The sequence below is a fragment of the Cyprinodon variegatus genome, unplaced genomic scaffold, assembly GCF_000732505.1.
Source record: "Cyprinodon variegatus isolate N-32 unplaced genomic scaffold, C_variegatus-1.0 Scaffold101, whole genome shotgun sequence".
Taxonomy (NCBI): Eukaryota; Metazoa; Chordata; class Actinopteri; order Cyprinodontiformes; family Cyprinodontidae; genus Cyprinodon; species Cyprinodon variegatus.
The window spans coordinates 382,497-395,699 of NW_015150554.1; the positions used below are offsets into that span (position 1 = coordinate 382,497).

At 37.3% G+C, this 13,203-nt stretch overlaps 2 protein-coding genes across 3 annotated transcripts; both read right to left on the reverse strand.

Moving 5' to 3' along the window:
• Positions 1-1,832: 1,832 nt before the first annotated feature.
• On the reverse strand, positions 1,833-5,885 carry LOC107084503 (zinc finger protein with KRAB and SCAN domains 1-like). Its single transcript, XM_015374390.1, has 2 exons — positions 5,568-5,885; positions 1,833-3,798 (listed from the first exon to the last, which is right to left on the reverse strand). Exons 1-2 carry the CDS (start codon positions 5,764-5,766, stop codon positions 3,125-3,127), a joined length of 873 nt encoding a protein of 290 aa, XP_015229876.1. The 5' UTR covers positions 5,767-5,885; the 3' UTR covers positions 1,833-3,124.
• Positions 5,886-8,586: 2,701 nt separating this feature from the next.
• LOC107084502 (zinc finger protein 418-like) lies at positions 8,587-12,187 on the reverse strand. Of its 2 annotated transcripts, XM_015374389.1 has the most exons (3): positions 11,720-12,187; positions 9,664-9,824; positions 8,587-9,630 (listed from the first exon to the last, which is right to left on the reverse strand). In XM_015374389.1, exons 1-3 carry the CDS (start codon positions 11,967-11,969, stop codon positions 8,956-8,958), a joined length of 1,086 nt encoding a protein of 361 aa, XP_015229875.1. In that variant the 5' UTR covers positions 11,970-12,187; the 3' UTR covers positions 8,587-8,955. The 2 variants fall into 2 exon arrangements, with proteins under 2 accessions (XP_015229875.1, XP_015229874.1); XM_015374388.1 differs by having other exon boundaries at positions 8,587-9,824.
• Between the last annotated feature and the right edge of the window lie 1,016 nt (positions 12,188-13,203).

Consider the following 13,203-nt stretch of genomic DNA (forward strand, 5'->3'; position numbering starts at 1 on the left):
AATTAAAACTGGCTCAGGGTTTGCCTGCTTATCTGTTTCTTTCCTTACTAACAGATCCACCTATGGAGGTAATTTACCATTAATTTCTTACACTGAAAGTATTTATAGATAAGTGCTTCTATGTTTTATCTTGTTTGTTTGCTCCTCTCTTGTTGAACATCAGTTAGCCTGGGTAAAAGGCAACTCACCCTGAGCCTGGTTCAGCTGGAGAGGAGGTTTTCCTCTTCACTGTCACTACATGTATACATGGTTTGAGGGATTCCTATATAGTCAATAATCCTGACAAGTCAACACATGCTCATCTCGGAGTGTGACCTGCAAGTTAACAAAAAGATACAATCAGCGGGTTTTCCCTGATAAAACCATTTTGCAAACATGACTGTATGATATGACTGAATTGTCTCAGTGAAGTCTGTTGGGATAAAATGTGTTGTGAATTGGCACTGTAAAGGAAAGCTAAGTGCTAACGCCATAAAACTTTTTGTCCCTGATATCTTAAGTATTTGTTTCAGGGATCACATGAAACAAATACTTTAGATAACACTTTCCAATGTATACATATTGAATGACTATAAGACATTAAGGCAAGTTTAACAGAAATGATCTCACTCAGACCAGAGAAATGGATCAGTTTACAATGGTAGCGCTTAACATCGGGCTCACCTCGTCAGAAGGGTTGTCCAGAATGCCAGTTCAAGAAGCATTTCATACATCTCACACCCTGCAAAAATCACCACATCATACAAATGAGGAGACATCACTGGCTCCAGCCATATTGAGATAATAGTCTTCTTAGGTTAAGGCCAATCCAAAAGCATACTGACAGAAAACTGTCTTAACTTCATTAAATACGAGGGGAAAACATTCACCTTAATACTTAACAGATAGATATTAGTATTTAACAAGCACATACATGATTAATAGAAAGAATCTTAACAGTGCTATATAAAGAAACTGAAGTGAAATTGGGAGTTATTTATTCAATAAATGTGGAATGTTATTGTGCTATCCTCTGTCTCCTAAATACTTTCAACCAAGAATACAGGATGGAAGCTGGAAAACCTGGATTGAATCCACAAATGCATGAGGGAGAACATGCACACTCCATGCAAAAAGAGCCAGAGCCTACCTGCTGCAAGGCCACAGTGGCACAAGCTTCCCCATTGTGCAGCTCCATCTGAACGGCATTACAAACATATTGCAGCAGCCTGTATTATTTCCGCTTTGTCCTTGCATTCCTTCTCAGGTTGTTGCCTATATTTAAGTCTATATGAAGCTTGAATGGCTTATAAGGACGGTGGCAAACAGATGGGTGGATTTTGAGATTCTTGCAGAAATTAGCACGTTTTTCAAAGTAAAAAAACATTTCAAAGGTGCAACAATATCAAAGAAGACTGAAAAATGTTAAGCTTCTATGCAAACCTTTTATGAAAGGTAGAATAGAAAAATATTTCTAAAGAATTTCCGAGTTAAAGGAGGTAAATTAACTTTCCCATCCTTTCATTCTGAATTATTACTACATCACTGAAAAAGAAACATTCTCAGAGAAAATTGAAACATTGAAAATTTCAAGCTTGAACATGTAATTATTTGGCCACATTAATTGAAGTGTTATGCTGCCATCTGCTGGACAAGAAATATTCCAAAGTTAAAGATTTGTAGAGGAGGCAGGAAGCACTGCTAAGATCCAAGCATCTGAGGAAAAATTGGCCAGAAGGGGCAAAAAAAATAAAAAATGTAGACATATTTCATCAGTAGCAACACCAAAAATGGCCAATTCTCATGTTAATAAAAAATAGACCACGCAAATGATTTTAAAACTTTTTCCAGCTTTAATGCAACGCATACAGAATTCTGTTGAAAAGAATAAAACCTGAAATCTTTAAATTCGATCTGGTTCGGCTGTCAAGTTCAATAGGCTTTTACTAACTTTCCGTCACCTGTGACCTTTAGCTAAAGCAACAGGTTAAAAATCCACAGGATTTAATTGTTCAAAGGCATCAGTGAAAAAATAAACAAAAAAAAACATGTTTAAACAACATGACACAGCGAAGATGATTATCACTCACTTGAGAAAATATGGAACAACTGAGAGGGTAGCTGCAGGAATGTCTGCCAATTTGTTTCTTTTTCCACCAATCATCTGGTTCTCTTTACGTTTCAGATGACCTAGTTAGTGCACCTTTTTAGCTAATCATACATTTTTTCAGTTGCACTTTTTCTCTAGAGGAATTTTACAGGAAAAATGTAATTTCAAAAGGTAAGCAAAACATTTTTAAATGATTCATCATGGCTACATTAAATCGTAGCAGTGGAAACTTTTAGGATCTACTTATACATAAAAATGAAAAAAAAAATGTTTCAAAGAAATTAATCAAAATCAGCTTAAAGATCATGAATCGTTTTTCTTCCACTTGAGTCGGTCTGTCCTCTGATGTAAAACATAGATGGAACTTGTCAAAGATTTTTAAGGCACTGTAGCTGACGGAAGCTTTAAAGACTTGGAAAAGGACAAATATATAATTTCCCAACCATGAATGCCTGAAGTGATTATCATTGGTTTATATTTAAATCCATGAGCATTAAAATAGATAAACATCACACTTAATGGGAAATCAGCTTTGGGTTAGTGTGACTGCATGACTTTACAAAGTAAGCAACATTTCTGTGGAATGGGCAGATTTTATGTTTCCTGTTTTTATACAACTTAAATTGAAGAATAAAACCTAAAATCTTTCTGATAAAGAAAATATGAGTCGTTCTAAAATTTGTTTCTGGGCAAATCAAAAATACTACACAATAAAAAGCAACCTGAAAACAATCAATAAAGCTCTTTAAAGTGGGGCTGTTGAACAGAATTGAGGTAGAAATTTAACAAAAAAAAAGGAAAACTTTTCTTTCTGAGGGGGTGTCAGCAGGTGGGACACGTACAAAAATCAGAAGTTGGCTTAAAAACTATGACTGGAGTAAACATGTAAAAACCCTAAAAATCAATGGCAGCTAAACGTTGATTCATCCGTTCTGCTGTGTGAGAAAATAAAAGACAATGAGAGAAGAATTCGAATCATTTTGTGCTTCCATTCGTCCGTTCTTTCAGTACGTCTCTGTTTCTGTCCAGCTGCCCTCAGCTGGAGCTCTGCTGGGTTTTCTCTCTGGTGTGTCTGCGCATGTGTCGCTTGTAGTTCGAGTTGTCGCTGAAACTGCGACCGCACACATGGCAGCTGTACGGCTTCTCGCCCGTGTGAACCCGCAGGTGTTTCTGATACCCGTCAGACCGGGTCAGTCTCTTCCCGCAAATATCGCACGTAAAAGATTTGTCCACTTTGCCGTCGATTTTTCTGTGAATCCGCATGTGTCTGGTCCACTGATCGCGCTCATAAAATCCCTGGCCGCATATGGTGCAGATATAAGAGTCCAGCGCTTTAGTAAGTCCAGCATCCAAGCAGTCATGCAGGCTGTTTCCTGCATCCGCCTCAAAACCAGGCTGATCCTCAGTGAGATCAGAGCAGGTCTGCTGGATTGAGGTACCAGGTTGCGGGTCCATCTCCAAGTCCCCGAGGTCGTGGCTTTGATATTTTGAGACCGGGGATCCGGTGGAGCCGTTGTCTAGCTGCGTTTCTGCTGCTCTGTTCTGGAACAAAACAAAGCTGACGTTGTTCTGCTCCGACCTCCGACCGGGCAGCTCATCTGGATGATCTATCCACACATCTTGCTCCTGTTCCTCCTCTTTGACGCGAGTAGAAGGTTCTTCTTCATTTAGATCCAGACTGGAGCTCCAGTCCCGCTGATCTGAGACAGCTGCAGAAAACACAACCCAAATAGTCATTTTTTTAGCCATGAATAATTTTGGTTTAAACATTTTTTCCACAAATTAGCAACACACTGAAAATATATATGACAAAATATTACAAGATTTTATTTCTTTACATTTTGACAATGATGGGTTACAGCAAATGGAAACCTGAAGTCTAGCATTTTTCAGAAATTTTGATTATCAAAAGGATAAAAAAATGTTTTAATCCATGCTTGTAAATTTAGAAAGAAACAATCCTGACTTGATATCTGCTCCAAATATGACTCCTACCTTCTATGCAGAGAATAAGCTGCAATAAGTCAATGGGGAACATGGTGTCTAAACACTGTGCTGAGTTTGAGGTCGTATAAATGGGAAGTTAAGTGGAAGGAAAAACGTCCCTCTGCTGTCAATGTGACTAAACCCTTAAGAGGTTTATAAAGCAGAGAAGTTGACGTGTTTGGGAAAGGTGTGAATTGCAGCTGGAGTCAGCACTTCAAGAGCCACAACACACATGGTTCTGGTTCACGTTATTCCCAATTCATGGCTTCATTCTATTGGTGTTATGCTCTTGTTCCTTTCCATTTCCTTTTTGCATCTCTAAACCACTTATGGTTTTATTTCCAGGGCTTTTGAAGACGAAAGGTCATAAAATGATCAAATTTTATTAAAAGAAAAAAAATGACTCTCTACTCCTTATTATTACCCTCTCTCGGCCAGCAGAGTCTTTAAAAATGTTAGATTCTGACCCCGATCCTAAACTAAAAACTCTGAATCAGTTTATCTATTCCAAAAATAGAGACAATCAGAAGGGTTTTGTAGAAGAAAAGGACTGGACTGTATTAGGGCTGAAACTATTAATTGGATTGATCGATTATTGAAATTATCGTCAACTAATTTAGTAATCGATTAATCGTTAACTGTAGTATAGAAAATGTAAAATACGCCTTTAGCTGACAGAGCGAAACATCTTGAGCAATAACTATACAAAAAATCGGAAAAGAAATATGACTATTTTGCATTTTAGATAAAACAGGTGGAACTAAAACCTTCTGGATAGAGCATATTGACATAAGAAAAATATTTTTTAAGTTAATAAAAAGCCTCCTTTATGGAACCTTTTGCTATCCGATTATTAATCGAATAAAATCTAAATAATAATCACTAGTTGCAGCCTTAGACTTTATTAGTGGGAAGTTGAGTACCTTTGCTGCCAATGTGTTCAAAACCCTGGGCTGATAAAGCAGGGAGGTTCACTGATTTTGTATCAGCAAAGATGCAAGTTGGACTTAATTGCTTCTTCATTTTTAAAACAATTAAATCTAAATATTAAAGCTGAATAAACAATTTAAGAAAATAAATTAGAGCAGACTTTCAGGAAAGTTGAAAACCTTTGATTTCATTACATTCTTTTCTTTGTCTTTAAGAGGATTGAAGGCCTCCAAAAGTGGAAGATTAGCCTGAAAAGTTCTGGTTAAAGGAGTCAGAATTTTCTGCTTTTGATGCACAAACAGCTGTTGATCATTAAACTGAAATAGTGAAATGGAAGATTTTTTTTTTTCTTAAGAGAACTGACCAAACAAGCCTTAGAAAAATACAAAAATAAACTATTCTATGTTATGTTTGACGCAAAATAAGTTGTTATAGCTGTACATATGAATTTAAAGTTGTCACTTCATCAGGAACCTAAATGCTAAAGATTCAATGGGAACATTTGACCTCCTTTTAAAGCCAAAGCTGGGGCTCCATGTATGAACAGAGGCTGTCTGCCTACCTGAGCTGTCGGCCTGCAGGGAGATGCGCGGCTTCCTGCAGAGCTCCAGCAGCCGGCGCTGCCGGTCGATCTCCAGCCTGGACCGGGAGATTTCCTCCTCATATTCTGCTATGGTTCTCCCAAAAACCCCGAAAATCTCCTCTGCAGCCGCAGTGAGCCGCTGGTTGATCAGAAGCCTCAACATCTCGATTTTAGACATGTCTGCTGTAACTTAAGACTCTCCAAAACAAAGGAGATCTGGTCGAAATACGGATAAAAACTGTGGCGATCCGGTGACTTGTGTTATGAGCTACAGTTCCAGGTTAACTTCTCTGAGAGGTTCGAAGAAATCTCTAGAAAGTCCTCCAGCGCCCCCAGCTGGTTAGGAAGCCTCAATACATGCTGTGCTCACCAGATTTTATTCATAAATGTCTAGAAAGTCCTCCAGCGCCCCCAGCTGGTTAGGAAGCCTCAATACATGCTCTGCTCACCAGATTTTATTCATTAATGTCTAGAAAGTCCTCCAGCGCCCCCAGCTGGTTAGGAAGCCTCAATACACGCCCTACTCACTACATTCATCAATTTATAAATATCTGGTCTGATTAATTTAGATTTCACGGGTTAAAACATGGAAACATGATTTGTTTTTAGTCTTAAACTTGCCCACATTTTTTTATTGTGAAGTTTAATTATTACAATAAAATATTACAATAGTTATCACTGTTTTTAAAAATCTGTTTTAAAAGTTTTTTTTTTTGCTATTGTTTGGCATTTTTACATTTTAAATTATCATTAGAACTTGCCAGATAATTAAAAAACATCCCTATAATCACTTTTCAACATATTCTATTCAAATGTTCTAAGTAATTAAGTAAAACATAAAAATTATTAACTTAACTAGCATTTATGATTTGTTTCCCTTTGTTTATGCTTTAATCTAAAAGGTTTTTCTGCAGCTTTGTTCCATTTCTTCAGCCTTAATCTGGCTAATTCCCTGCTTTCAGTTTTAAATATCTTTAATATCTAAAAGCAATTTGTTGTATCTTTTTAATAATATAACAGAGAAAGTTTGATCAAACTATGTATTTGTTTTCATTTTGTCAATAAATACACAATGAACCAGAAATCAAATCAAAGTTTGGTGATCAATTTATTTTGTACATATATATATATTCAAATTATATTATATTGGTAATTTAAAGAACATACGTTTAAATCTCTGCTTTTTTCAAAAAATCTCAAGAATTCGTTTTAAAAATCTGTTTTATTTTGATCTATTTGCAAACAGGGATTTCTTTTTCCTTTTTATTTTTTGAACATATTTTTATTTTCCCTAAAATAGCTTTGCAGCAGATTTTATGACATGGTAAAACAAACTGTATTTATTATTTTTGAGAAAATAAAAGTTACCTGCGTTTTTCTTAATCTCAACAACCGCAAATATAAAGGAATGCAGCTATTAGAAAAGAATAAGTTGTGATCAAAAATGACATCAAAAGCATTAATATATTGCATTTGCTCAGACAAATTAAGCTTGATTAATGCACAAAAATCTGAAAAATCCTTTATGTATTTAATAATACATCAGTTTTCTTTGCAATAAATAAATATTGTCTTCAGTACCAGAAAAGTCTCAGTAAATATATCCAAAGCAAACCAAGTTGATTTTAACCACAAGTATAATAAATTTGTAGTAAAAAAAGATGAAAAACCAGCATCTAAAAGAGGCAACTTTGAATTTTAGAAAATGTGATTTTAGAAAACATATTTTGTAGGTAGAATGTAAATATTGTAATAAACAGAAAATTCAACAAAAACTCAGGCCTCTTAATAATACTTTCATTTCAAATGGTTTCATATCTCATAAAACAGAACAGAACTTTAAACTTTAAGATAAAAACTGGGGTAGGGCACAAGTTAAGAAATGGATTAAAAGTTATACATTTGAATCATAAGTTATTTCTAAAGTTTTTTTTTAACATTTACTGCACACATCTTGTACAACACAACCAGAAAAAAAAAGTATTTCAGGAAGAAAATAAATTAGCAATAACCAAGTTTACTTAAAGTAAGTTAACGCTTTAGAGAAACACCATAACCTACAGAGGGATGAGGAAAAGTTTATCATTTATAAAGGCAGTGGGAGGGAATACAGAATTTAAAGCCAGTTTAAAAAAGGATTTTTCTTAATAAATTGACTTAAGCCACAAATGTACTATAGTTAGGAGGTAAGGCTCGGTAACTGGTCTCAAAACATATTGAGGTTTTTCAAAAAGTTATGGGTTTATAGCCGTTCAATATTCACGTCAAAGCAAAGCTTTAGTTTAAAATCCTTTAAAGAGATATAAAGAGACGGATGTTTATGCTTGAATAACGCACAGATGGAGCAGCAAAGAACTCCTTTTCTCTGACATTGAGGACGCTACCAGTCAGTTGGTTGAAAAAAATAAGGCTCTGAATCCAATTCTTTGTTTACAAGGAAGAGAAATCGGTCTGGTTGGAAATATTTCCAGACAAAATAATAAGGAAATTAAAGGAACGACGGCCATAAGTTCTACATGTCAAACACTGGGCTGCAGCCAACAGCATGCTGGCTACCTGAGCAGGTAACACAGCTAATTAACCAGCTGATAGCAGTTGGCTTATTTTATGTTATTGATTTGGTCTCAATTAAATTAATACAAATTTTTAAACAAACGTTATATCATAAAAAATGCATTTTGTTTTAATAAAATTTCTGACCCATGCACAACTGTTACTAAACTGTTGGTTGCTTTATTCAAAATGATATGCACCTAACATTTGTTAGAACAAAGTGTCCAGGACACCAAGTAACAAATTTTACTTTGGAAAATTTCATCCATCCATTTTTGGTCATGCTTATCCCTGCTGGGGTCAAGAGGGGTTCTGGTGCTTATCTCCAGCTTTTTACGGGTGAGAGGCGGGGTACAGCCTGGACAGGTCGCCAGTCCACCGCAGGGCAACACAGAGACAAACAGGACAAACAACCATTCACTCACACACTCACACCTAAGGAGAATTCAGAGATGCCAATTAACCAAACAGTCATGTTTTTGGACTGTGGTAGGAAGCCGGAGTACCCGGAGAGAACCCACGCATGCTCAGGGAGAACATGCAAACTCCATGCAGAAAGACCGGGAATCAAACACGAAACCTTCTCTTTTGCAAGGCAGCTGTGCTACCCACTGCATCACTGTGCAGGCCTAATTTGGGAAAGTAGGTGATCCTAACTGTTAAAAAAAAATAAATCAGAAAAATAAAACTCTTGCTCTCATAATAAAGGGGCTGATGTTTTTGTGCAGGTTATCTGGAATTATAGACAAGAACAATATTTCATTTTTTCATGTTTTTATAGTCATTAAAAACAGGATAAGGAGTGTGGCAGCCGTCAGCTGGCAGTGATGGCGGAACAGATCAGCCCTTTCTTCTGACACGGATGTTTGTAGAAGCTGGAGAGCTGACTGAAGCTGCGAGCGCACATGGAGCACCTGTACGGCCTCTCGCCTGTGTGCGTCCGTAGATGAACCGTCAGGTTGCCCTTCTCCGTGAAGCTGTGGCCGCAGTACATGCAGGCGAACGGCTTCTCGCCCGTGTGGCTGCGGACGTGGCGCACCAGCGACGCCCGCCTCCCGAAGCTCTTCCCGCAGATGCTGCAGCTGTGCGGCCTCTCGCCAGAGTGGATTCTCATGTGGATGCGGAGGTTCCCCCGCAGCGTGAAGCTCTGCCCGCAGACGCCGCAGCGGAAAGACTTTTCTCTGTGACGTTTGAGGTGAAGCTTTAGGCTTTCATTTTGTTCCATCTGTTTCCCGCAGACCCCGCAGCTTTCCTGATGCACTGAGGCGTGAGTGACCAGATAACCCATCTTTTGGAAGGAAATACCACAGACCTGGCAGCTAATCTGTGACAACTCAGCGAAACCCTGTAGCTCTGACGTGATGCTCTGATCTTTGTTCTCTACTGTTTCCTCAGATCTCCAGAGGCTGGCTTCGTCTTTCCAGCCTCCTTCACTGTTTTCAGTGTCAGAATCCTCAGATATTACTCTCTCATCACTCGCTGCTTCCAGATCTGGATTTTGTGTCGAATTAAAGTGACTCAGCGCCGTCGTCTCTCCAAGGTCCTCATCAACACCTTCTGACTTAATTGGAGCAGCAGAGGTGTTGACATCTTTGCTGACAACAACGTCGGTCTGAAACAGAGGAACATCAAGGCTCGGGTTTTCAGGACACTTTTTAATCCAGGAGGATTCCTGCTGAGGCTCTGAAAAAAGAAAGAAAATAAGACTCTTTTTATTGTCTTTCTGTAATTTATTGAAGGAATATCTAAAAATATTACAAAAGTAATTATTTATTTGCTCCCATCAGTGCAGTGCTTCATAAAAATATTCTAAAATATTACATTTGTGGCTATTACTCCTTAGCTTTCTCATATTTTGACACACCACAACCACAAGCAGTATTTTTTTTATTTAGACCAACAAGTTTTGCACAAATGCGAAATAGATTAAAATGCTAATTGTTTTAAAGTGTCTCCAGGCAGATATCTGTATACTACTTTAGATGTTAACCCCTATAAATTCCAGCATGACCAATTGCCTGGAGAAGTCATCTGGTTTACAGTATGTGAAAGAAAGGAGACACAGGTTATGTGATAAATCTGAAGGAGCAGCAGAGATTCACAGTAAAAAAAAGAAAAATTATTTAAAGATATACTAACTCTAAAATGCAACTTTTCTTGGCCAACATAAAAACTATTGTGGGTTGAAAAACTATTTTTACAGTCATAGTATGTCATCTCTGTGCTGAAACATGGTGGTGGCATAATAATGCTGCAGAGAGGTTTTATTTGACAAGGTCAGAGAAAATAGTCAGAGCAAAATACAAGATACCCAGAACTACAGTAGACACGTTCATGTGTTGGTTTAAGAATTTTTTCAATGTAATTTCTGGACTGACCTTTTTTTCCCCCAAATTTCCATTTAAAAAAATGTGTTGTTCACTTTTAACAATAACTGCACAAAATTGACTCCATATAGGAAGGAAAGTTAAACCTCTATTCAGACTTGGATGCCGCCCTCATCTTCAGATTGAGATCAAAGCTTTCTAGTAAATAAGTAATGGCTTTACTTTTAACTAATATCGATGGGGAGACAGAAGGATAGGATGCAGGAGTTCAACTTGAAACCGGAGACTCACCAGATCAAACCCCAGCTTTGCCCGCCTCAATGCAGATGTGTCCAAGACACATCTGCATTGCTGATGGCATTCTGAGGGCACGGTGGAGGCTGTGTACAGCAGGCCCACTTTAGTCAGCGTGCCCCAGCGTACTTGTGGCAACAATGTAGCTAACCAGCATGATTTCTAACTATGACTGAATCGTTTAAATAAACTTGCCTTGGTTAAGCTCTTTGGAGTCCCTGACTTGAAAAGGCACGGCATAAGGTAAGGACATTTAGCAGTTAACATTTCATTTAATTGGACTTTATTGGATAAATTTTCAGGGAGCCAGAGTGGCAGTCTGTGGGAGTGGGGCTTTACCTCAGAACTCCCCTTCACATGTTGGCCTGTATGAAGATCACTTAGATTAGCTGGAGCATCAGATTTTATCATGGCTGACAGGAAAGTTACAACTTTTCCCTTTAATATAAAACAGCCTCATAATAGTATTTTTAACATATGCTTTTTAGCTTTTGCATCAATATAATACAATTCGAGTTCCAGTAAAAGCAGGAGGTTTAAGTGTGCATGTGTCTGTGATTTTTAAATGTGTGTTTTTGAACTAATAAAAAAATCTACACTAAAATTGATGATGATGCACTTTTTGCATCTGATTCCATCCCTCAGGGTCATATGCAAAAAGTGTTCCGTCTCCCCAGAGACCCTGCATACAGGTTATTGATGATCAAATTCGTGTTACTTGTGTAATTAAGCAAACAATAAAAGCGAATTAATTGTTTTGCTCTATAAAAGCATTTAGTATAACACAATGACTACAATTATTCTGAAATGACAGCATTATTTGAGAATATTTGTGGGAAATATCCTCAAAATAAAATCAAACTTAAATTATTTAAAGCATATACTTTAGGTCATGATGTTTTTAGTAAGTTTATATTTAAAAAGCAGAGACTAAAGGCTAAGTTAACCCAAACCAACCGGTAGAACGGCTCCACTCGCCCTCCCCGGTCCTCAGATTATCCAGCTCCCGCTGCTGGCGGTCTATCTGCTCTCGATATCGGGCTACTGTCGTCCCGAACACCCCCAGAATATCCTCCACTGCTGCCGTCAGACGCTCGCTGAGGAAATTCCTAAATGTTTCCACCTCTGATAGGGGGCTGTTCACAGGCTCCACGGCAGCGGAATGTGGCTGAGAGTACAGCGGGAACATTAGTGGCTCAGCGGACATGGCTATTTTATATCCTCCTTCTCTGCTCTTGTTTTTCCAAGGCAGTGGAATATCAGCATACACGAAGATTTGTGTAGATCAAAAGGAAATAAAAATAAGACGAGGAGAAGAAACAAAATAGATGTTCAAAAAATTTTCTGACGATATTTGTTGGTGGAGTTCAAGCTGTAATATAAAAAGTAAACAAAGCAGGACCCTGGTCCGTAGGAGAATTATGTCCGGAGGAATTTGTGGCTGATCCTGAGTAAAGGTTCCGCAGACCTCCTGCCAAGTTGAACTACAGCGCCCCTTGCTCCTTGGGGAGCAAACCAGTATGGCAGGCCGTATTGACATTTATTAGAAGCGCTGTCTTCTCGATTGTTCCATTTGTTAATCTCTAAAATAAGATTCTTCCTTGTCAAAACTACATTCCTACTAGTCAGAAATGTACATATAGATATCCTAAAATACATTTTTGCTAGCAAAAATTACATTTCAGGCTGCCAAAAATATAATTGTACTAGTAAGAACAAACTTTCAAATACGAAGAAATCTTTACAAATTTTAAGTTGCCCTTTTGACATTTATTTGCTTGACTGAATATATATTTAAGATGTCTCAAATGCATTTCTTCATAGTCAAAATGAGCATTTCAAATATCTAAAATAACATTCTTCCTATCTAAAATATACATTTCTACAGAAGAGGATTAGGGCCACTGGGAAAAAAAAAAGTTAACTGACTTTTAAACTTTATTTCAGTTTAACATGGGAAACATTTCTCAGAATTCTGACTTTTTTCTCAGAATTCTGACTTTTTTCCCAAACTAAACTGAAATTAAATTTAAAAATCAGTTAACTTTTTTTTCTTTTTCCACTGGCCCTAATCCTCTTCTATACATTTTAGATATTGGAAATGTAATTCTTACTAGTACAAATGACATCACATTTCCCATTCATTTGTATTGGGCTTTTACTTCCAGATATCTAACATATACATTCTTCCTATCTAAAATAGGGTGACCATATTTTCATTTTGAAAAACCAGGACACCTTGGAGCGGGGGGGCAGCGGCGGGGGATCTCTGTTCCCATGCATAGGCCTTGGTAATCCTACAATAACATGATATTAACAGTTGATTTATTAAAAATGCTTTTCAGTAAAAGTCAACAGCAATAACTCCAATAACAAATGATAATTTTATTCAAAATGTATTTATTAAAAATGCTTAACAATTCCTGTAATGAATGAATAGC